Source organism: Ctenopharyngodon idella, chromosome 14 (assembly GCF_019924925.1).
Source record: "Ctenopharyngodon idella isolate HZGC_01 chromosome 14, HZGC01, whole genome shotgun sequence".
Lineage (NCBI taxonomy): Eukaryota > Metazoa > Chordata > Actinopteri > Cypriniformes > Xenocyprididae > Ctenopharyngodon > Ctenopharyngodon idella.
In genome coordinates this window covers 9,107,806-9,127,839 of record NC_067233.1, presented here as the reverse complement: position 1 = coordinate 9,127,839, position 20,034 = coordinate 9,107,806, and the positions used below count along the sequence as shown (strand labels likewise).

The 20,034-nt window shown below is 38.1% G+C and overlaps 3 protein-coding genes across 8 annotated transcripts; 1 reads left to right on the top strand and 2 right to left on the bottom strand.

Annotated features, from left to right (window-relative positions):
- Positions 1–415: 415 nt before the first annotated feature.
- nkrf (NFKB repressing factor) lies at positions 416–6,340 on the top strand. 4 transcript variants are annotated; one of them, XM_051861021.1, is made up of 3 exons: positions 416–570; positions 1,680–1,804; positions 3,991–6,340. In XM_051861021.1, exons 2-3 carry the CDS (start codon positions 1,696–1,698, stop codon positions 6,210–6,212), a joined length of 2,331 nt encoding a protein of 776 aa, XP_051716981.1. In that variant the 5' UTR covers positions 416–570; positions 1,680–1,695; the 3' UTR covers positions 6,213–6,340. The 4 variants fall into 4 exon arrangements, with proteins under 4 accessions (XP_051716981.1, XP_051716980.1, XP_051716982.1 ...); XM_051861020.1 differs by lacking the exon at positions 416–570 and adding an exon at positions 1,135–1,444; XM_051861022.1 differs by lacking the exons at positions 416–570; positions 1,680–1,804 and adding an exon at positions 3,101–3,252.
- Positions 6,341–6,896: 556 nt separating this feature from the next.
- ube2a (ubiquitin-conjugating enzyme E2A (RAD6 homolog)) lies at positions 6,897–10,857 on the bottom strand. The gene is made up of 6 exons (XM_051861028.1): positions 10,632–10,857; positions 10,339–10,419; positions 9,912–9,937; positions 9,380–9,469; positions 8,264–8,352; positions 6,897–8,102 (listed from the first exon to the last, which is right to left on the bottom strand). The coding sequence occupies exons 1-6, from the start codon at positions 10,673–10,675 to the stop codon at positions 7,974–7,976; spliced, it is 459 nt and encodes a 152-aa protein (XP_051716988.1). The 5' UTR covers positions 10,676–10,857; the 3' UTR covers positions 6,897–7,973.
- A 374-nt stretch (positions 10,858–11,231) lies between these two features.
- Positions 11,232–19,212, bottom strand: si:rp71-46j2.7 (uncharacterized). Of its 3 annotated transcripts, XM_051861017.1 has the most exons (16): positions 18,883–19,208; positions 18,378–18,492; positions 17,907–18,120; positions 17,472–17,614; positions 15,598–15,757; positions 15,443–15,498; positions 15,144–15,334; positions 14,955–15,056; positions 14,727–14,867; positions 14,481–14,588; positions 14,216–14,374; positions 12,979–13,570; positions 12,817–12,880; positions 12,079–12,254; positions 11,904–11,992; positions 11,232–11,790 (listed from the first exon to the last, which is right to left on the bottom strand). In XM_051861017.1, exons 1-16 carry the CDS (start codon positions 19,063–19,065, stop codon positions 11,698–11,700), a joined length of 2,586 nt encoding a protein of 861 aa, XP_051716977.1. In that variant the 5' UTR covers positions 19,066–19,208; the 3' UTR covers positions 11,232–11,697. The 3 variants fall into 3 exon arrangements, with proteins under 3 accessions (XP_051716977.1, XP_051716978.1, XP_051716979.1); XM_051861018.1 differs by having other exon boundaries at positions 15,144–15,498; positions 18,883–19,205; XM_051861019.1 differs by lacking the exons at positions 11,232–11,790; positions 11,904–11,992; positions 12,079–12,254; ... (3 more) ...; positions 14,481–14,588; positions 14,727–14,867 and having other exon boundaries at positions 14,959–15,498; positions 18,883–19,212.
- Between the last annotated feature and the right edge of the window lie 822 nt (positions 19,213–20,034).

Below are 20,034 nucleotides of genomic sequence, written 5' to 3'. Positions count from 1 at the left end.
ACATTTTTTTTTATATTTACGGTAGGAAGTTTACAAAATATTTTCACAGAACACCTTTACTTATTATCCTAATGATTTTTGGCATAAAAAGTACATATATAGAGAGCAAGAGTGCTTGTTATGTCTAATTACATGCAACTAACCCTATTGTAAATACATGTTGTAAATTATTATTACTCAGTACTTGAATGTATAATTACACTGTAACAAGCATTTATTAATATTAGTTAATGGCTAATCGTTAATGCATTAACTAAAGTTAACTAATGGGACCTTATTGTAAAGTGTTATCAATAATATAGGCCTATAGCAGTAGTAGAAGAAAAAGAAATTTATTTAACCTAGGCTATATTTAAAAATCTGACTTCAGATCAAGTGTTATCAAATGTGTCTTAAGCAGTGTAAATGAATGAATGAACGAACAAATGAATGCGTTTCTCTCTTCCTGAGTGGATTAGCTTTAGCACTTTCAGCTTTAGCTGCAGTTTAGTTTGAGCGTCTAAATTCACCTGAAAGCGTAGCGGCTTTACAATCTCAAAAGCAGCTAAACAGAGCCGCTGTACGACAAAGGTAAGCTTCACATAGTGTTATGCTATGTACATCGACGTGTAGTTCACAGTAAATGCGCATAAGCAGCATGACAAAACTGAAGAATAGTGTGAGAGAATGAAAATGCTACTGCGTCACTTAGTTTCATCCAAAGAGACAACTTGTTAGCTTAACCATAAGGGAAAACAACAAATTTAAAAGGCGAATGCTTGACGAACTCTGTAGATTAAAGAGTTACAGGTGTGCTATTTAAAATACAAATTGAATACATTGTGAGTAATATGGCTAAAGTTGTTTTGAATCCGAATGACAGACTGTTGCGAGGTCTGTTATCATATTGTCAAATGTCATAGTAAATGAATTGGGCAAGTACAGATCAGATCATGTTGATTTGTTAAGTTTACCAAAGAAGTATCTGATTGTAAGCATTGGCTAGCTTACATATTCTGTTCTGCATCGGGTGTATCATAATATTTTTGGGCCGTGTGACGTTCCCAGCTTCAGTGAGTGTTGCCAAGTGTTGCTACTTTAACACTGTTGCCGCGTGTAGTTTGTGTAGTCCCCAGGTGAAACGAACAGCCTCCCTGCAGACCTGGCAACCCTGCCCAGCCTGCACTGTGCGCACTACGTTGTTTCCGGTTAGCTGCTCGCTATCATTAGACACCGGGATGATCAGACACCATTCAACGGGCCCGCGTGTTTCAAGTAAACCCGCTGGTCTGCGCGATTCGACTTGTAATATCGATGATTATCGTCAGCAGTTTGAGAGTGATAAGCAGTGGTCCGCCAGACGTCAGTTCATATTGAAACACGCTGCGGAGTACGAGGAAAATGCTCTTGATAAGCTACTGGCCCTGTCGATGGTGTGGGTTAACCATGTTTTCCTGGGATGCAGGTGGGGATTGGATTGAATATATCGTGAGAATTGGGCTGTTTGACTTTTTTTTTTTTTTTTCCCCGCAGGAGTTTGAGTGCATACTTAGTGTATACTTAGTGTAAGCCATGGCCAAGTTAATTTTATGCCATATTTAACTTTAATTGAATGCCTTATTTATACAGACCACCATTGTAAAGTTATGCTTTAGTAATGCCAACCATAACCATATCTGTTCTTTTTTGGGGGGGGGCAGGTATGGCTCCCAACTAATGCAGAAGGTGCTTGAGATGGCAGAAGGGATTGATGTTGGTGAAATGCCCTCATATGAACTAGTTCCGAATGCTGAATCAAAAAAGAGACCACATTCATCTGATGGAAGTAAGTCTATTGGTGCCTTCTATCTGTCTGTCTGTTGTCTGGTGTTGTGGATGTTTTGCATCAATTAAAAAAAAAATTGAATCTGTATTTAAAGCTGCAGTCCGTAACTTCTTTTTTGGTTAAAAAGTATCCAAAATCAATTATTGAGCAAGTACATTACATCAGTGTTCAAAACTATCCCCTTACCTTAGCCCGAATCACAACGGTAAGCTTGTAATAATGTTTTATGATCTGGGGTGCGTTTCCCGAAAAACTACGTAACTCGATGCTTCACTACCATAGTACGATGCATCGTTGAACAAATCAACTAGCTGGTCACAAACAAATGAATCCGTTTAAAGGCCGGAACACACCAAGCCGATGCCGACGAACTAGTGGCGATGAAAGCAGATTGCGGGGTTGGCTCACGTCAGCAGTGTCTGTGTCCAAAGTTGCCCTGACACACCAAACCGACGCTCGACACCCGACGGCCAAGTAGTACGTCCGTTCTGCGCCTGCGCAAGATGAAATGCCTTTCCGTACCAGCAGGTGGCAGTAGCTGAACAGCCAATCAGAACGATCAGATGGACCGACGAGCGCCGACGCCAATTCAACATTTCGAATCGGCCGGAAAAAAAACGACGAGGACCAACTTCAGCCGACGGTGCAGAACACACTGAGAAAACTTAGTCGGCCAACGAACAAAAACTGCCCGACGGCCAACCGTCGGCTTGGTGTGTTCCGGCCTTAAGATCGAATCCATGCTAGATTTTTCACTATAAATTACAGACATGGCATCTGAGAACTAATTCTCATTTTTCTTAGTTATTTTGCTTTATTTCCAGATTCAATCATAGGCTCGTTCTTACGTACTTACGCACATACGCACATGCGCACTCTTCAAAAACGGTGCTTGAAATCTCTGGACAAACTAAAATAGGTAAATAACATTTGTATATATTCGTAATAAAAGATATACATTGTACTTAATGTCAGCTTGCTTATTTTGCTCAAGATAAGGATTTATTAAGTCCACATGTCATAAAAACAAGAAACTATGCTTCTAACCACAGCTCGAGAGCTGTCGTTCCAACCACACAAGTTTGCCATGCAGTTTGCGAATGTTCGTTTGAACTATAGTTTCGGGAAACCTAATCCCTGAACTATGTTAGTAACGACGGAACTTGCGAGGTTAGTTGGCTAAGGGTGCTTTTGGGAAACGCACCCCTGAGTGGTACTGGTAGGTTTCCGCTGGAAATACGAGTTTGCTGATGTTTGTCTTTGTGTCATTACGTTAACAGAAAGGAGGAGTCCTGGCTAGTGGGCTATATCGCGTGTGTGGATGTTGCTGGTGGCGGATCATTTGTAGCCTCTTCTTACAGCAGCTGGAATGTATTTAAACTTGAGATGGTGGCTTGTAATCCATACAGTTCAAAACAACAATCATCATCGACAATTGTGGTAAAAAAGTAAAAGACTTCGGACTGCTGAGAGCCTTCAGTAAAAAAGGAAAAGCGGCCTAGCCCTTGCAAAAACAAGAATAAATGTCGGCAGGGCTTTTGAAAGGTGGTGTGACCTCCATGATTAAAAGGGACGCAGACATGGCTATTTTTCTGTTGGACAGATAAGACATTTCAATGGTTAATTGGGTAATAAGGCAACAGTAGCACACGTTTTCGCTTAATCCATACAGTTATGTATAATTCTGATACACACTTAATACACGTAGTCATGCAATGTTGATGTTTTAACACTAACAATCGAGAACAAAGTATAACAATAATAATTTGCACCATTGGTTGCGTGATTTATTGTAAAACTTTTATTTATTTTTTTTTAAGTTGGTCAGAACAAAAGTGGATGACGTTACTATTTCAGATGACATTTTCCGGTGAAACTTATTATTTTAGACATGCATACAAGATGTAGTATCTGTAATTACGATGTACAGTGAAAATCCACACCTGAGCGTTGACTGACAGCCCAACATAGCTACACCTCAAAACATTAGATTAATCCATGCTGAGTAGCGGTGCCGATGCACAACCCACGTAATTCCGCAAATCACTGCAGTTGCAGGTTTCAAACTGAGATGGCGACAATGAGGCAAAACTTACAGACTGCAGTTTTAAACAAAACATCAGTATGCATTATCATATTTGCATGTAAATGGATATATTTTAATCTCATATGTTTTCATATCCTAGGTGAAGATCCCACAAGGAAGATGCCTGTGTCAAAATTCACTTCCAGACCTCGATTTGAGCCAGTGCACTTTGTGAGTGGTGGGAACAGCGGCAGTGGAATTGGAGAAACTGACGAAAAAGAAAATGAGAAGGAGCGCAGGAGGGGCGAGATGAATGAAGTAAAACCGAGGGAACAAGATCATCAGCCGTATAATGGTAACCATGGCAATGGCCCTTCTTCCTCCTCTGGCTCCCTTGAGATAGGGAGGTGCGATTATGATTCTTGGCCTGAGCACAGAAGCAAGGACGTGGCCGTGGGCGTCACAAGTGGGCTTGGCTATGGCAGCAGAGGGTCTGCCGCGAACTTCATGTGCAAAGTGCAGCAGGAGTACACTGCTAAATATGAGGCTCATAATGCCAAACAGTCAGAATCATTCTCACAGGCAGGCAGAGTTAAGGAATACCGAGGTGCTGGACGGTCTGGAGCCGTGGTTAGCGGGCAGTGTGGACTGGGATTTGGACATCAGGATAGGCCAACCTCCAGCAAGGCTTTCAGCAGGGCATACGATGGTCCAAGCAGAGGCGGCTCTGGCCTTCTCCCTACACCCTCTCGGCCGACTTCTATACCCGCAGCAATAATTGACGAAAAACAGAGGCTTATTGCCAGAGTATCGTCTGCCGTTGCCATCACCCTCAGAGATCCTGCGTTCATGAGTGGACCTGATGGCCCAAATTACAATTTCATACTTAGCCGCAGCATTCAGGCCTGCAAGACAAACCCAGAGTACATCTATGTCAATTTAAGAGATATTCCACCTGCTGACCTTCCTAAGAACAGAAAAGTGCCCACTGAAGGATATGCTTGTGAACTTAGGTTTCAGTGTGTGTACCTTGCCACGGGGTACTCTGGGAGCAAAAACGGTGCCAGAGACCGAGCGTCAGAACTGGCTGTCAAGCTGTTCATGAGGCCGGTGGAAGTCCGAGTCTTACAACGGCAGTACAAGCGTACTTGCGTCAATGACATGGTGGTGTGCCAAGTTAACACTCCAAACCCAACCCTCCCCCCACCTCTGCGCAACCCAGAGGACAAGCCGTCCCCTAGTACCAAGGGCCAGTATGAGCCTGACCAAAGCAAACACTGGACAGAATTTGTAATTATGGAGAATGCACATGATGCCATCTGTATACTCAACAACTCAGCTGCGTTCAACCGCATGAAAGTTGATTACACTTTTGACCCGGTTCCCAACAACAATTTATGGCTCTGTAGTGTGTACTTGCAGGGTGAGCTGGTGGCGCAAGCCAGAGGGACCAAGAAGAGCTCGAAACACGCAGCGGCAGAGGAGGCGGTGAGGAAGTTGCGAATGAACCAGACTGCTCGCCAACAAGAGCAGCAGCAGCAGCATTTCTCTGGAGGGAACCACACTTCAGGCCAGCCCGGTAGTTGGTACACCCAGCAAAGCAGCAAGAAAGCACTGCTGGGTGAATTGGTCATTCTTGAAAACTCTGATAACGCTATTTGTATAATAAATGACACTGCTCAATTTAATAAAGTGCTTGCTGACTACAAGTTCACGGTTCTGCCGGACCATAGCTGGCAGTGTGAAGTTTACCTAGATGGTAAGTATGTGGCTACAGGTGTTGGGCCCAAAAAGACAGTGAAGCATATTGCAGCAGAGGAAGCCCTTGCCACACTTCGACGCACACAGGCTGTAGTGAAATCCAACCTTAGGAAGGAGGGCCATGTGGATGCAATTTCCCGAAATCAAATCATGGCTCGTTCTAGCGAGGAATCCATGCAACAGGAGATCAAGGAAGACAACATTGGTAACCAGCTACTCCGTAAGATGGGCTGGACGGGTGGTGGTTTGGGTAGAGAAGGAGAGGGCATTGCTGAGCCCATCAGAGTCAAAGAGCAGTTTACCAGGGAAGGACTCGGTATGGACATGGACAGGCAAGGTAATCAGCTGACTAAGCATGATATTGAGAAAATCATTCAGAATTATGCGAGTTCAGACCGTCAAGATGATCTGCGCTTCTCTACGGAGCTCAACAATGAAGAGCGCCGGCACATCCACCAGATATCCCACAAGTACGGGCTGCGCAGCAAATCGTACGGACAGGGCCGACAACGCTTTCTTGTGGTTAGCCGCAGAGTCCAGAAGGAACAGCTGATTGGTCAGCTTTTGCAGGAAGGACAGGTGGGACGATATGAACTGGTGAAACCTCAGCCTTCACAATGACTGGGTTCAACAGGCTTTTGAAAATCCAACAGATGACTATTAATAAAAGCTACAGTTTTACTTGTTTTTACTTGTTTTCCTGTTAATTTGTTTCCAAAGAGTGTAATAAAAAAATTTAAAAAAAGGAAGGTGGACTGAAGCCTGGAAAACCTGTCAGTTTCTCAGTGTCTACAATGTGTACCCTTTTCTTCCCTTTACCAGTTTGTCCAATTATGTCCAGATTTGCTGTAGGTTAGGTCAAGGCCATATGATGAACTAACTAAACTTTGTCATATCATGTATCCTATGAATGATATTTATTAACATGGATATTAGAAGTGGGGCCTTTTGGCAGCACATGACATTCCATTTTCTCCGTTTTATTATGCTTTTAAAATGGATAATGTCATTCACTCAGTCTTTCATCTGTTGTAAGATAAACACTTGAAATATAAAAATATCCTTGAAGTAATTACAAAACATATATTTTTGTCATTTTCTGGTTGTTGATTGTAAATTAAATATTTATCTCCAAATAATAATGCCTGAGCAGCAATCCTTGTGATTTGCTATTGCAAATACTGTCAACCAGCCTGCTTGTTTTGACACATTATATTTAGTCTGGTTATAGTGCATTTTCTAGTTTATTTAATAAAATGTAATTTTTTTTTTTTTTTTTCCTTGAACAAAAATATGAGCAAACAGTTTATTTTACTGTTTATTTACAAGAAGTGAGAAAATGTACAGTTTCTTACATGGGTTACTAGTGCAAATCAACACTCTTGGTAAATTAGAAAGATGAAGATTTGAATTAGCTAAAATGGACACTGCATGACAGCATCACATCAGTGTGGTTGGAGGAGCAATTCAGTGTGAAAAATAAACGGCACTTCAATGGAACTTTAAAAAAAAAAAAAACGAGCAAGAAAGCCATGCAACTGGGGTGCAACAGACACAAAATCGTGAATACAGAACAAAAGAAAACACGCTTAAAGATGCCAATTTGTTGTGTTCTGAATCCCAGGTCTGTGGCACGGGGCTTTTTGAGGCAGACAGATCACGGTGTACCTTCAAACAATTACTGCTGACAAACTAGAACACAGTGTCAACAGGCAACACCTTAAACATCATCATGAACTGCTGAATTGAAAGAACATAAACCACTTACACTTGATAAAAAGGGCCATTTCCCACATTACAATTTTTAAACTGGTTTTAAAAAGTCAGGTTTTCCAAGTGCAGTTATAAAGGCAAGTTTCTGAAACTTGTAAGCTTTCCATACAAGACAACATATCAACCATCTTTGATGTCCTTGCCGTTTAATTTGGAACTCTGAACGGCACGTTAAGCGGCATTCGGTATGACACTTTCGCAGAGACACAACAAAATCTCTACATTCAAACAAGGATAATCAAACTCGGATTCATACTGAAAACGGCAACCAACATGTTAATAACACAAATGAAATCAGCCCACAGTGTAGGAGCAACTTATAAAACCAAACAAATAAGATGACAAAAATGAGGGCTGGCCAAATAAAAGCAAGTAACCCTGGCAACAATATTTTGTTTAATTAAGGTTTATCCTCACCCAAGATAAGGTTCTGCATGAAGAGGGAGACCACAACACAACAGCACTCTAATCTTGCTACAGAACAGACAATTCTACCGAGTAAGTGGAGAATGATTCAAAACATGAAGTGTTTTATTTTATTCTTTGCAAGGTGGTTTTCCTCTCATTGGCTGAGGCGGACTATTGTTCGTATGGGAACTGTAAGGAGGGTCAACAGTCACGCCAGCTCTGTTCAACAATGGCCGACACACGTTTCTCATACTCTCTCTTGTTTTCCTGATACAGCTGAGCTGCCTGGCTGTTGGCAGGGCTGTTTGGGTTCGGCTCATCCAATAAAGACTGTGACAAGAGAAAGGCATGTTAACAACCTGAATAATGTCTTCACATTTTTTTAACGCTACCATCAATACAACAGAAAAAAAGTTGCAAAAAAAAAAACAAAACATGTTAATTAAAACATTTAGTCTGTGAAAAAAGCAGAAAGAGGTGCAGACATGTACCTGTATTGAGGTTAAAATTGAAGAAACATCATATGTTGGACTCCAGCGATTCTGAAGAATGTCCAAACATATACTACCATCTGCATAAACTGAACACAAAAGAAAGACAATTAGATATTATGGTCCATTGACACATACTTAGTTCTGGCATGTGATATATGTGCACACTTATACTTAAAGGGTTAGTTCACCCAAAACTGATAATTCTGTCATTAATTACTCACCCTCGTGTCGTTCCACACCCGTAAGAAATTTGTTCATCTTTGGAACACAAATTAAGATATTTTTGATAAAATCCATTGGCTCAGTGAGGCCTCTATTGACAGCAAGGTAATTAACACTTTCAATGCCCAGAAAGGTACTGAAGACATACTTAAAACAGTTCATGTGACTACAGTGGTTCAAACTTAATGTTATGAAGCGACGAGAATACTTTTTGTGCGCCAAAAAACAAAATAACGACTTTATTCAACAATATCTAGTGATGGGCGATTTCAAAACACTGCTTCATGAAGCTTTATGAATCTTTTGTTTCAAATCAGTGGTTCGGAGCGCGTATCAAACTGCCAAAGTCACGTGATTTCAGTAAACAAGGCTTCGTTACGTCGCAAGTGTTTTGAAATTTCAATGGTTCACCACTGGGGGGCGTAACTTTGGCAGTTTGAAACACTCTGAACCATTGATTTGAAACAAAAAATTTGTAAAGCTTCGAAGCTTCATGAAGCAGTGTTTTGAAATCGCCAATCACTAGATATTGTTGAATAAAGTCATTATTTTGTTTTTTTGGTGCACAAAAAGTATTCTTGTCGCTTTCATAACATTAAGGTTGAACCACTGAAGTCACATTAACTGTTTTAAATACATCTTTAGTACCTTTCTGGGCATCTGAAAGTGTTAATTATCTTGCTGGCTATGCAGGAGACTGAGCCATCGGATTTTAACAAAAATATCTTAATTTGTGTTCCGAAGATGAACGAAGGTCTTACGGGTGTGGAACGACATGAGGGTGAGTAATTAATGACAGAATTATCATTTTTGGGTAAACTAACCCTTTAAGTAAACTAAAGTGCAAGGATTTTATAAATAGAAAAAAATCACTGTGTTTGTAAAACTTACCATTAGGGTGAAACATTTTGGAGACAAACCGGACTGTTGGTGGTTTGTTTGGATATTCTTCTGTAAATTCTATTGTGAGTTTGAAAGTTCCTATGACAAGCAGAAAAAGAAAATATGAAGCAAAACCATTTGCCAGATATAAACAAAAGAATCATACCATGCCAAATAGTTGTACACAATTACAAAGTGTCATGTATAAGCGGTTGTCAGCAGTATTTAGAACCCAAAGCTCAATACTTACTCAGTTGTCAATGTAGTTTGTTTTAAGAAAGAAATTACTTTTATTTAGAAAGGAAAGGACATTAAATGTATCAAAAGTGACAGTAAAGACATATAATGTTACAGAAGAATTATTCAAAGAACAATGAAAACATTTATCACATTTTTTTTTTTTTTTTACAAAAAGACATAAGCAGTACAACTGTTTTCAACATTGATAATAAGAAATGTTTTTGAGCACCAAATCAACATAAATTCATTTCTGAAGAAACATGTGACACTGAAGACTGAAGCTTGTGTTTTCTTGACTTACCATCTTCAAATGGTGTTCCTTCAGGGCTGTAGGTACAAGAAATGGGTCAACATGTCAGGTTACACATAACACTTGGCATGACAGTAAGAAACAAAGCCAAATTCACTGGCCAATGTGCAAGAGCCCTGCGCATTACTCTAATCCAAAAATAACAACGCTCAACAGTCTACGGATATGACATTATAACCTGTTTCCTTCACCACAAGACAACACAACACACAGCTCTATTCAGGACACCGTCACTTAAATATCAAATAACCAGCACCTCTTATGGGGGACCACTGGCCATCTGGCCTAATTAAAACTGCTTATATTACCGCTAACAAGCTGAATATCATCTCATAGACCTCGAATAGGTTGAGATAAACAAGTGTCAGAGTGTTCTGTCAAATGTTTATCGCGGTCAAAAAAAGCAAATAATACAAACCCAAAAATGACAGCATTCCAGACCATGATGTTGTTTTCCGACGGGGCTCCGCTAACTCCGGCTGGAGGATCCTCCTGGAGACTGAAAAACAAGTTATCCAGAGAAGTTACATTACATATACTATACCTACATTACGACAACACCACATACCGCACATATGACATCCAAAGTACATTATCTGAATGTCGTTAATAAATGGCTTTTAATGGGGGAAAAGTCGCCATGTTAAAGCCCGAGAGCAGCCGGTGTCCATAAAGCAACCAAGGGCCTTTAGCATTTTCTCTATCGCTTACCGTTTAAAATCTCTCATCAGACGCCGTCTTGCTGGGGTTGACATGGTTTAATTGGATAGCCGAGAAGTAAACATAAGGTATCGACGTCGTTACTTTGAATTAGTTTCAATTATTTTAGTTTAGCGGACGTCGGTTTGGTCGATTCGGTTAAATATCGACGTTAGCCGTTCGCTTGCTTGGATCCTCCTGCCTGTTTTCTCTACTAAGCCCTGTCTCTCTGGGACTGGACCATACCAACATAAAGCGGGGGAGAAGCAATTGCTCGATAAAATTAAAGTGAGCTCATTCACAGACCTGTAAACCTATTCGTGGTTTTAAAAAATCAGTAAAATATTTTAAGAGTACTGACATTAATAATTAGAGTGTTTTTGTAAATAATAAGCATAGATATGGTTAAAGACTTTTACAGAAAACCCTCCGAACACGCGCAGTTGTAGCGGACTAGCAGTTACGTCATGGGTTTGACAGTAGGAACAGGAGCAAACATTTAATATTGTAACTTGCAGTCGAATACGGAATAAGTGTGACGGAAAGGGTAACTGTTAATTTTTTTGCTTATATTAAAATTTATTAAGGTGCAAGAAATTAAACGACTCGCACTTAGTAGTAAAATATATTTATTGCCAATATTATTCAAATACATTCCTCACAGACCCTGTATTAAGTCTTGTTGTAAAAACATAATCAGTAACATAATGACTATCTATTTTGTTCTGAGTAAGCTGTGCGGTTATAAAACAGAAAAACAGTCATTCACAGTGTACAATTTTAAGGAACAAAACAAAAAGTTAACTTATACAGTGATCATTTAAAAAAAAAAAAAATTAAAATTTACACCCAATATATTGTGATTTTTTTTAGATGAACCATAATCACAGTAGCTAAAGCAAACAGAGGATAACATTTTTGTTGAATAAAAAAAAAAATTCAATAGTGTTCATGCTGCTCATGACCTCTCTGAGGTATATCAGAATGCATCTTTGAAGAATATTCATATAAAATATTAAATAATGCACATTTAAAAACATTAGACACATTATTAAAATAATAAAAGATCCTGTTTCTATTATGAAACACAATTCTTCACAGTTAGATTAGCTATTGAACTAAAGGCAGGCTCTCCAGGCAGGAACTCCCTTAGAACATACGAAAGCAGCCTCTACGGACACACACAAAGAATATAAATGTGAATCTGGATAACCTTTGAATATATTTCAAAATGGATTTTAACTAAATAAGATGAATAATAATAATCATAGCTAGAGTTCTCACATAAACCAGTTTCTTGTTCTCCTCCGTGTCCTGGAATATCTTAAACAAAGTTTCCACATCAGTCTTCTTGAGGATTAGAGAGTTTGAATCTAAAACCACCACAACAATTACAAGGATGAAGGAATTATTTAAAAAGTGTGGGGGTCATCACAACATGGGAAAATATTGTACATACATTTTGAATTTATAAGCTGCAAAGCCTTTTCCCTGGTCTCTTGTTTCTCCTCACTGTCACGTGGCGGCTGGTAGGGCACGTTTCCATCTGGCCATAACTTTTCCCGGAAATTGTCAATGTAGGATGCAATCTGATCTTCGGTAGGATGCATCCTTTTTAAAAAGTTGTTTATTTTCCTGCATGGGATGAAAGCTTATGCTTATCATCACATCTACAACTAAACAACCTTGGTGGTTCACTCTAAAAAATGCTGGGTTAAAAATCACCCAAGTTGGGTTGAAAATGGACAAACCCAGCGAATAACCCAGTGGTTGGGTTAAATGTTTGCCCAACCTGCTAGTTGGTTTTAACTAAACTATTGTTTAAAAATAACTAATATATTCCTTGCTTAAAATTAATTCAAAATATGTTGGAAATGAACATTTATTAATAAGTTTAATGAATAATAATTAAACAATAAACATTTATTCAATTGCTTATTAATAAATGTTCACCTTTTGATTATTATTGTTGCCTCTAGTAATTATGTCTGATTTTTAATTTCCAACCTATTTTGGGTTTATTTTAAGCCAGCCATATAGTAATTTTTAAACAATAGTTGGGTTAAATAAAACTGCCCAGCACGTTGGGCAAACATTTAACCCAGTCGCTGGGTTTGTCCATTTTCAACCCAACTTGGGTTGTTTTTAACCCAGCATTTTTAGAGTGCATTTGAATAAATATGATATTAGTACTTACTTTTTTACCAAAGGCTGGACTGGTTTTAGAATGGCATCAACAATATTAATGAGGAATGAGTTACCTAAAAAGGGTAAAGACAAAAATTAATGGGCAAAGAAAATCAGTTTTTAGTTTCTTGGCCATCATAAAAGTCATACAGAACAAGGAGTTACATCATACCAGTTATTTCCTTCAATAAATCAAATATGGCTTTGGTGGCCTCAACCTGCTCCCAATTGGTCTGGGGTTCCTTTTTCTGAGCCTGAGGCTGATTTGTCACCTCGTCCTTGAACTGTCCCGTTTTCTCTTTTACTTTGGATTTTTGCAATCCATTTGACTTTTTTTGAGTAAACTTTTCTTTTTTGTTTGTTTTGCCTCCAGACTGGGCACTTCTAAAGCCATCGACCGACTCAGACTGTAAGACTTCAGAATGGCTCATTACTGAGCTTGAGATATCATTAGAGTGTCCTGCGGGAATTACTAGTTTTGACCTATTAACAAAGGTATCTAAGCTCTCAGCAAGACTCTCCTGCCCATCAGAAACCACATCAGGATCATCAGAGATCTGATCGTTGTCTTGTATATCTGGTTCTCTACTTTTGAAGGGGTCAGTCTCTTCATGGGGGGTACAAAACTGTACATTTGTAGCTTTTGGCCCTTCCCCCTTTGGCTCTTCATCTGTGCCAATGCAGGCTGGCTGTGCTGTCGGTCCACCGTGATGTGTTGAGGCTCCTGCTTCATCAAGCTTATCCTCTTCTCTGCTGTTATGCGACTGGGGGGGAAAAAACATAGTAACATTAAATTACCTTTATTACCAGAGGGTGGCAGTATTCTCAATAATTTACACTGTGCTCTAGTCACTGAAGCTAATTCAAGCTAAAGGTATATGTATACTGTAAATCAACAAACCTTAGCTATATTTGGACAAGATATCAAATCTTGGAGTATGAATATTGATCCAAATATATAAAATATTGATATAAATACACAACCGTTCAAAAGTTTGAGTCATGAAATATTATTACGATTTAAAATAGTATATTTTTTCCTGTAATGTCAAAGCTGAATCTTCAGCATCATTACTCCCGTCTTCAGTGTCACATGATCCTTCAGAAATCATTCTAATATGCTGATTTGATGCTCAAGAAACATTTCTTATTATTATCAATGTTGAACACAGTTTTAGTCTTTTGATCAATAGAAAGTTCAAAAGAACAGCATTTTTTATAGAGGATTTTTTGTAATAATGTACTTTTGATTAATTTAATGCATCCTTGCTAAATAAAAGTATTCATTTCATTTAAAAAAAAAAAAAAAAAAAAAAAAAGCTTACTGACCCCAAATGTTTGAACAGAAGTGTTTCATTGGTTTCATCATCAGATTGTCTTTAAGCTATGGACCTAAAATCTATTCTTACCTCTTCCTCATCTTGGCTAGGAGTAAGGAAGCTTGCAAGTCCATTCAGAAGACTCCAGACACCTCCCTCATGTTCATTATCACTCATCAGCTGTGCAAAAGGGCCCAAGAACTGGAATACAGGCTGAGTGTGACCAAGCTGTGCATCAGAAACCAGCTCCTGAAGGGAAATAAGGGGAAAACATTTCTAGATATTTACTACTGGCTTTCTACTGGAAACTCACTAGACTGTCCGGAAACATTCTAGACAGTGTGACTGCCGTTACCTGTAAAAAGTGCTCAAAGGCTGATCTCACTTCCTCTTCATACGAGTCATCAAGTTCCTTTTTTGTGTTTTCTACTATTGCAGATATAGAGGGTAAATTGGAAGTATCCTTAAAAAAAAAAAAAAAATTTGAAAAATGAGCAACTACAAATATTCATTAAGAATAATTGATAATAAAAGTCAAATATTAATGACTATACAAAATATTATAGGTTTCGATATAAACAATGCTTTGAAGATTCCCCACCATTTCCTCTCTGGCCTGCCAGAGGTTATGAAAACGAAGTATATCTGACTGGGTCTTTTTCACATCCCAGTGGAGATTCTCAGGGTTATTTCTCTCCTCCAGGTGAACTGTAAAACACAGCTCTTCATTTTCCTGCTGAACCTAAGACAGTGTTTTTATAATTATTATGAAATTATTCAACTCAATTTAGATTGCACATTGTTTAGCTTTCTTTAATATATGCCTCACATTTGTAACACGGGCTGCCCATTTCCCCACCCGCCACATCTCATAGGAAAGCTTAAACTCCATCATATCCTCAGTTCTTGAGTAAACATCCGTTTCACTGTCCTTTTAAAAGAAAGCACAGACAGCATCAGTTGCACCGGAAACTTTGTAAATCAATTCAATATTAACATTTGCAGGTATATTCCATACACAATCACAGTCCAAGGAGCTTCCGATGGAGCCCTCTCTGCTGCTTGCACTATCATCTTCAATAACAGCAGATCTACGTGCTGATAAAGCCCTCTGAAAAAGCTGTTGCTCCTTCTTATGTTTTTTCCTTTGGGCTTTCTTTGACTTGACCTTATCAACAAATTTAGAAAATTGTTCTTTGATTCTACTGCCTACTTAGAAAAAAGAAAAAAGAAATCAAATTACACTTTATTATATTATTTACGTACACATACTGCTCATCAATCAAATTACCGAGATGAAAGAGAAAGATACATCACCCTTCTTCTTTCCTTTTATGTCTTCAGACCGACCGTCCTCTGCTTCATCTGTCAATCTGTGGAATTTCAATCCACAAGTTTGAAAGCAGAAAGAGGCCCCCAAATGAGATTGATATGATAAAAATTCTTAGACTAAATGTATTAAGATGACTTACTCCTCTGCTTCTTCACTTCCCATTTGGGATGGTGTGACTTCCCTATCTGAGTTCACCAGGTCTCCTGTTGAGCCTTTAGAAGTTACTCTATCCAACTGCAAAACCACCATCTGATTCAGGTTGTCTGGATTACAGAGGAATGTCACAAGCACATCAAGTGCTAGACATGGACAGCAAGAGTAACAAAGTGATCAGTAATCAGCGTATTAGCATAAAATACACAATACAATTAGTACAAAACAAAAATAACAACTTGCGGGGTCAGTAAGACTGATTTCTATTCATCAAAAAATCCTGAAAAATATGTATCACAGTTTGCACAAAATATTAAGCAGCACAACTGTTTTCAACATTAATAATAATAATAATAATAATAAATGTTTCTTGAGCACCAAATCAACATATTAGAATGATTTCTGAAGGATCATGTGACACTGAAGACTGGAATAATGATACTAAAAATTCATCACAGGAATAAATTACATTTTACAGTTATTTTAAAATGTAATAATATTTTACAATATTACTGTTTTACTGTATTTTTGATCAAATAAATGCAGCCTTGGTGAGCATAAGAGACGACTTCTTTCAAATGCATTAAAAATCTAACTGACCCCAATCTTTTCAAGAGTGTTTGTTAAGAAAAGACAGTAAAGGATTTTGTGAAAGACAGAGGCACCAACAATCAAGAATTGGTGTATAATCGTCATTATATGTGGTGAAAATCAAGTTTTTAATGGTATATATATATATATGTCTATGTGTGTGGTTTACGTGCTAATTCATGTCACCATTGCAGAGTATTTTCTCCTTAAAACTGCAGTGAAAAAAGACCTGTGGTTTAAAATCGCTGATGTCTGTGACGTCACAAACTACCTTGTAACAAATCACGTCAACGTGCCAGTGAGCTTTAGTATATCATTAACAGCAAACTAGCAGGGAGTCTCAAGAGAAGCCAGGTTATCTCTGTATTTTTTTTTTTTTTTTTTTGTTGATATGAAAAATCGTGTAGATTTAGCATCGTATCGTGTATGATGTATAATATAATGTTATGATGAACTATATGTCTTTCTCAACTGACATTCTGAGTTGTTCAAAGTGTTTCTAAGGATACTGATTGTTAGAAGGCAGCTGTCTGATTCTGACATGGCAAACGGGAACATGGTTTGTGTAACATTATTAGCTGTTTGATAACATAGTCAAGCAAAAGGCTAATCATATTAATTACCGTTATGTGTCTGAGGTTGTAAAGAGTGATACCATTGTGCAGCGTTTACCTCAGTAAGTCGACCGAGTGGATCTCTGAGCTGGTGTGAGTGGAGGCAGGACTAATTAGCATATTAATTAATTTGCATTTACTAAATGAGGCAAGGGTGTAGAGTTATTCAAGCTATTTTAAGGCATGAAGATTTTTTTTTCACAGGAAAAAAAAACATTTAAATATGTCATTTTGGTGATCAAAGATGAGTTTGAAAGGATAAAATTATTGACTACAGGGGGACTTTAATTCTATAAAACAGATTTAATTTTAAAATTATATTAAATATGATATTGGAGGCAGTTAGAGAAAATAGTAATAATAATAAAAAATAATAATTCACTCTTTGTTGTCATAACCATTGAGAAAAAGTGAAGAGATTAGTTTCTTTTCATGCCCTTCAGTGATTTATGAACAAAAAATGTGGATAAACAAGTGTTTGTAAAAGCAGTGAAGACATGCTGAGACAAGTGACAAAGTAATGTTTGTTTCAGAGAGACCGTCCTGGACTTAAGAATGCCTGCCACAAATGTTGATGCCAGATAGGTGATTGGAATGTTCTGATCATTGGAAAGATCATTAGAAAGTATTTAGTTCAAAGGTCAGTAGGACTAACCTTTTGTAGCCACAATCTCAGTTAGGACACACTGGTAGAGTTTTGCTTCCCAGAGGTACTCAGGGAAAAGTTTTCGCACCAGAGCTTCAGAGAAAGTTCTGAGGACTGCCATTTCCTCTGAACGTGAACCAAACAATGGAGAACTGAAACAGAAACAGGCCAGTTTTCATTTTACTAGCAGTATTCCTGGAATTGCATGAGGTGATTCGTCATAGGTTAGGATGCAAAGTCTGACGGTTTTACCAGAAATTCATAGCTTTTAAAACATGAGCTCAAGAATCACAAGACCCAGTTCTGCTTATGGTCTCTAAAAAGGACTAAACATTAAACTAGAAAAGAAAGGAAGTTCACAAAATTATAATACAGTGGTGTCACACACCATGGCAGAATATTATGCAAAATTCTCAGTATCAGGATACACGCAAACATGCTCACCTGTCTGACTGTTTTGCATTATGCAGGTGCTGAGTGAAGATTTTAATACAACCCACACTGGTAGCAGACAGATCGAAGTTCTTGGCCTTGAAAATAATTTTCTCCACAACAAAGTTATACTCCTTCTGTAGTGTCCTATATAGGGGCTGACTGTCGCCAAGTTCTGGGACAGTGTACCATGGCTGAACCAGGTGAGTATAGGCACATTTAAACACTAAAAAAGAAAAACAAAATGTAATCATGACATGCACAACTGCAGTGATCTCACTCTAATGCCATATATGACTCTAAAAGAGAGTCTTATTAGAATTTATTTTCTGATCCTACATTTCTGTTATATGTCATCTTTCGAACAAATCTCAAAATGTGTCATAGGTTCAAGAAAAAAAAAAAATAAATCTCATTATCAGTCATTATCTCCAGACATGCTAGTTAGGCATAATGCTTGTGAACAATAAAATTATTATTTACCCCGGAGGAGTGACCTGTGTACATTTGGATATTGCATTGTCTGAGATGGAATTTGTCCGGTTCTGGTGGTGGCATCAATATCATCAAAGGCACCAACATTGTGACCTGTCTTTGACTGAAACAGGAGGATTAAGGTGCAAGAGATTAAACTGATGATGTCTGATATGAGAGTCATGAATACAGAAATGAGGTCAGCAAGAGCTTTGGGTTGCTTTCTGGAAGACCACACATACAGAAATAAGGAACAAAAAGTAATCTGGAAGTGAGAACCAAAAAAAGTCTCAACCAAAGCGTTCAATAATTCATAGTGATGACCTTTCCATGTTCATCCCACAGTTCTGCATAAAGGTGTATGTATTTACAATAACATTACAGATATGTCTTCTATTACACTGCTGGAAAAATCGCACATAAGCTAGAAGCTTTGTTTTGGGACACAGCTTGTTACTAGCTGGTCTACAAAGTAGTCTTTATCTGGTGACATACGTTGATATAACAATGTTACCTGTGGTGCTGTTTCCTCAAGTGTATCATCCGTCTGAGTGCTTGTTTCGCAGTCTTGCTTTTTGAAAGGGACATTTAAAAAGCATAAAAAACAAATGAAAGCTTGTGTCCATATTTGTCCAAACTCTGAGAAGTACCAAACAAGTACAAATATAATGGCGAGAAAGCATCGCCAAGTGTACATTTTTAAAAAGGTCCAAGTTCAGAAAGAAATTCCTTCACATTTAACGTTCTGCATTCGTCCTTTTAAACGCTACACTTTATCCCTCCTTTCTGCTTGCAACCAGACAGGCGAGGCTCATACTGCAACTGCATACAGAACCGGAAGGTAAGTGTTTATGGTATGATGAACCTGTCATTGTAATGTGATTGGTGCACTTGAAGATGTCGTAGTATTTTGCCCTGGAACGTCTGCTTAATCTTTTCTATAATCTGCTCTCTGTATGTAATAACTGTATGGTTACAGTACACTTTATGAACGAATCTGTGTTTGTGAACCAACCTTTAACTGAACGAATCGTTCACTTTCATTGACAAAATTGCTTACTCCAGTAAAGCAGGAACCGTGCAACACAATATATAAAGCATACAGTGAAATTAAGTAGCCTACATTAACTCAACCGTCTTCGCCGCTGGGTGGCGCACGTTGTACACTTCATTGATCCCTATGAGGGGAGTGTCTTTAATGTGTTTGGGTGATGTGACAAAAATGTAACATAACATTACTACATTTATTACGTATAATATTAGATTACAATTATTATTATTATTATTATTATTATTATTACACTTGACACTCTAGCTGCTAAATATAATTAAAAATATATTGTTTTTTTTATGGTTCCACACTTTTTTTGTGAAACGAATCGTTGACTTCCGGTCGTGGACGAACAGAACTAAACAAGGCATACAAAAGGAACATGATGAATGTAAGGAAGTTATTACAGCTCTTAATTTATATAGGCTGTTGTCTATTTCAGTAGTTTGATAATACCAGTTGTTTAAGGTCCAGCTATAACATTTCACTTTGAATACAGTTCATATAATGTGTCATTTGCAAAGTAGGCTATATACCAACAAACATTTTTAGATCATGCACTCCAGACAAATTTCAGGTGAAGTGAATCTGTTAAAGTGGTCCATCCCTGATTTA

Excerpts from the sequence above, each read along its gene's own strand:
- nkrf (XM_051861020.1), top strand. The coding sequence starts at position 1,218 with ATGATCAGACACCATTCAACGGGCCCGCGTGTTTCAAGTAAACCCGCT. Across the intron at positions 1,445-1,679 it reads CATGTTTTCCTGGGATGCAG|GTATGGCTCCCAACTAATGC; the intron begins GTGGGGATTGGA and ends GGGGGGGGGCAG. Across the intron at positions 1,805-3,990 it reads ACCACATTCATCTGATGGAA|GTGAAGATCCCACAAGGAAG; the intron begins GTAAGTCTATTG and ends TTCATATCCTAG.
- ube2a (XM_051861028.1), bottom strand. The coding sequence starts at position 10,675 with ATGTCAACCCCAGCAAGACGGCGTCTGATGAGAGATTTTAAACG. Across the intron at positions 9,938-10,338 it reads TGGAATGCTGTCATTTTTGG|CCCTGAAGGAACACCATTTG; the intron begins GTTTGTATTATT and ends TTGTACCTACAG. Across the intron at positions 8,103-8,263 it reads CAATTTTAACCTCAATACAG|TCTTTATTGGATGAGCCGAA; the intron begins GTACATGTCTGC and ends CTCTTGTCACAG.
- si:rp71-46j2.7 (XM_051861017.1), bottom strand. The coding sequence starts at position 19,065 with ATGTACACTTGGCGATGCTTTCTCGCCATTATATTTGTACTTGTTTGG. Across the intron at positions 15,499-15,597 it reads GGAAGTGAAGAAGCAGAGGA|ATTGACAGATGAAGCAGAGG; the intron begins GTAAGTCATCTT and ends GAAATTCCACAG. Across the intron at positions 14,375-14,480 it reads CCTTTGAGCACTTTTTACAG|GAGCTGGTTTCTGATGCACA; the intron begins GTAACGGCAGTC and ends ATTTCCCTTCAG.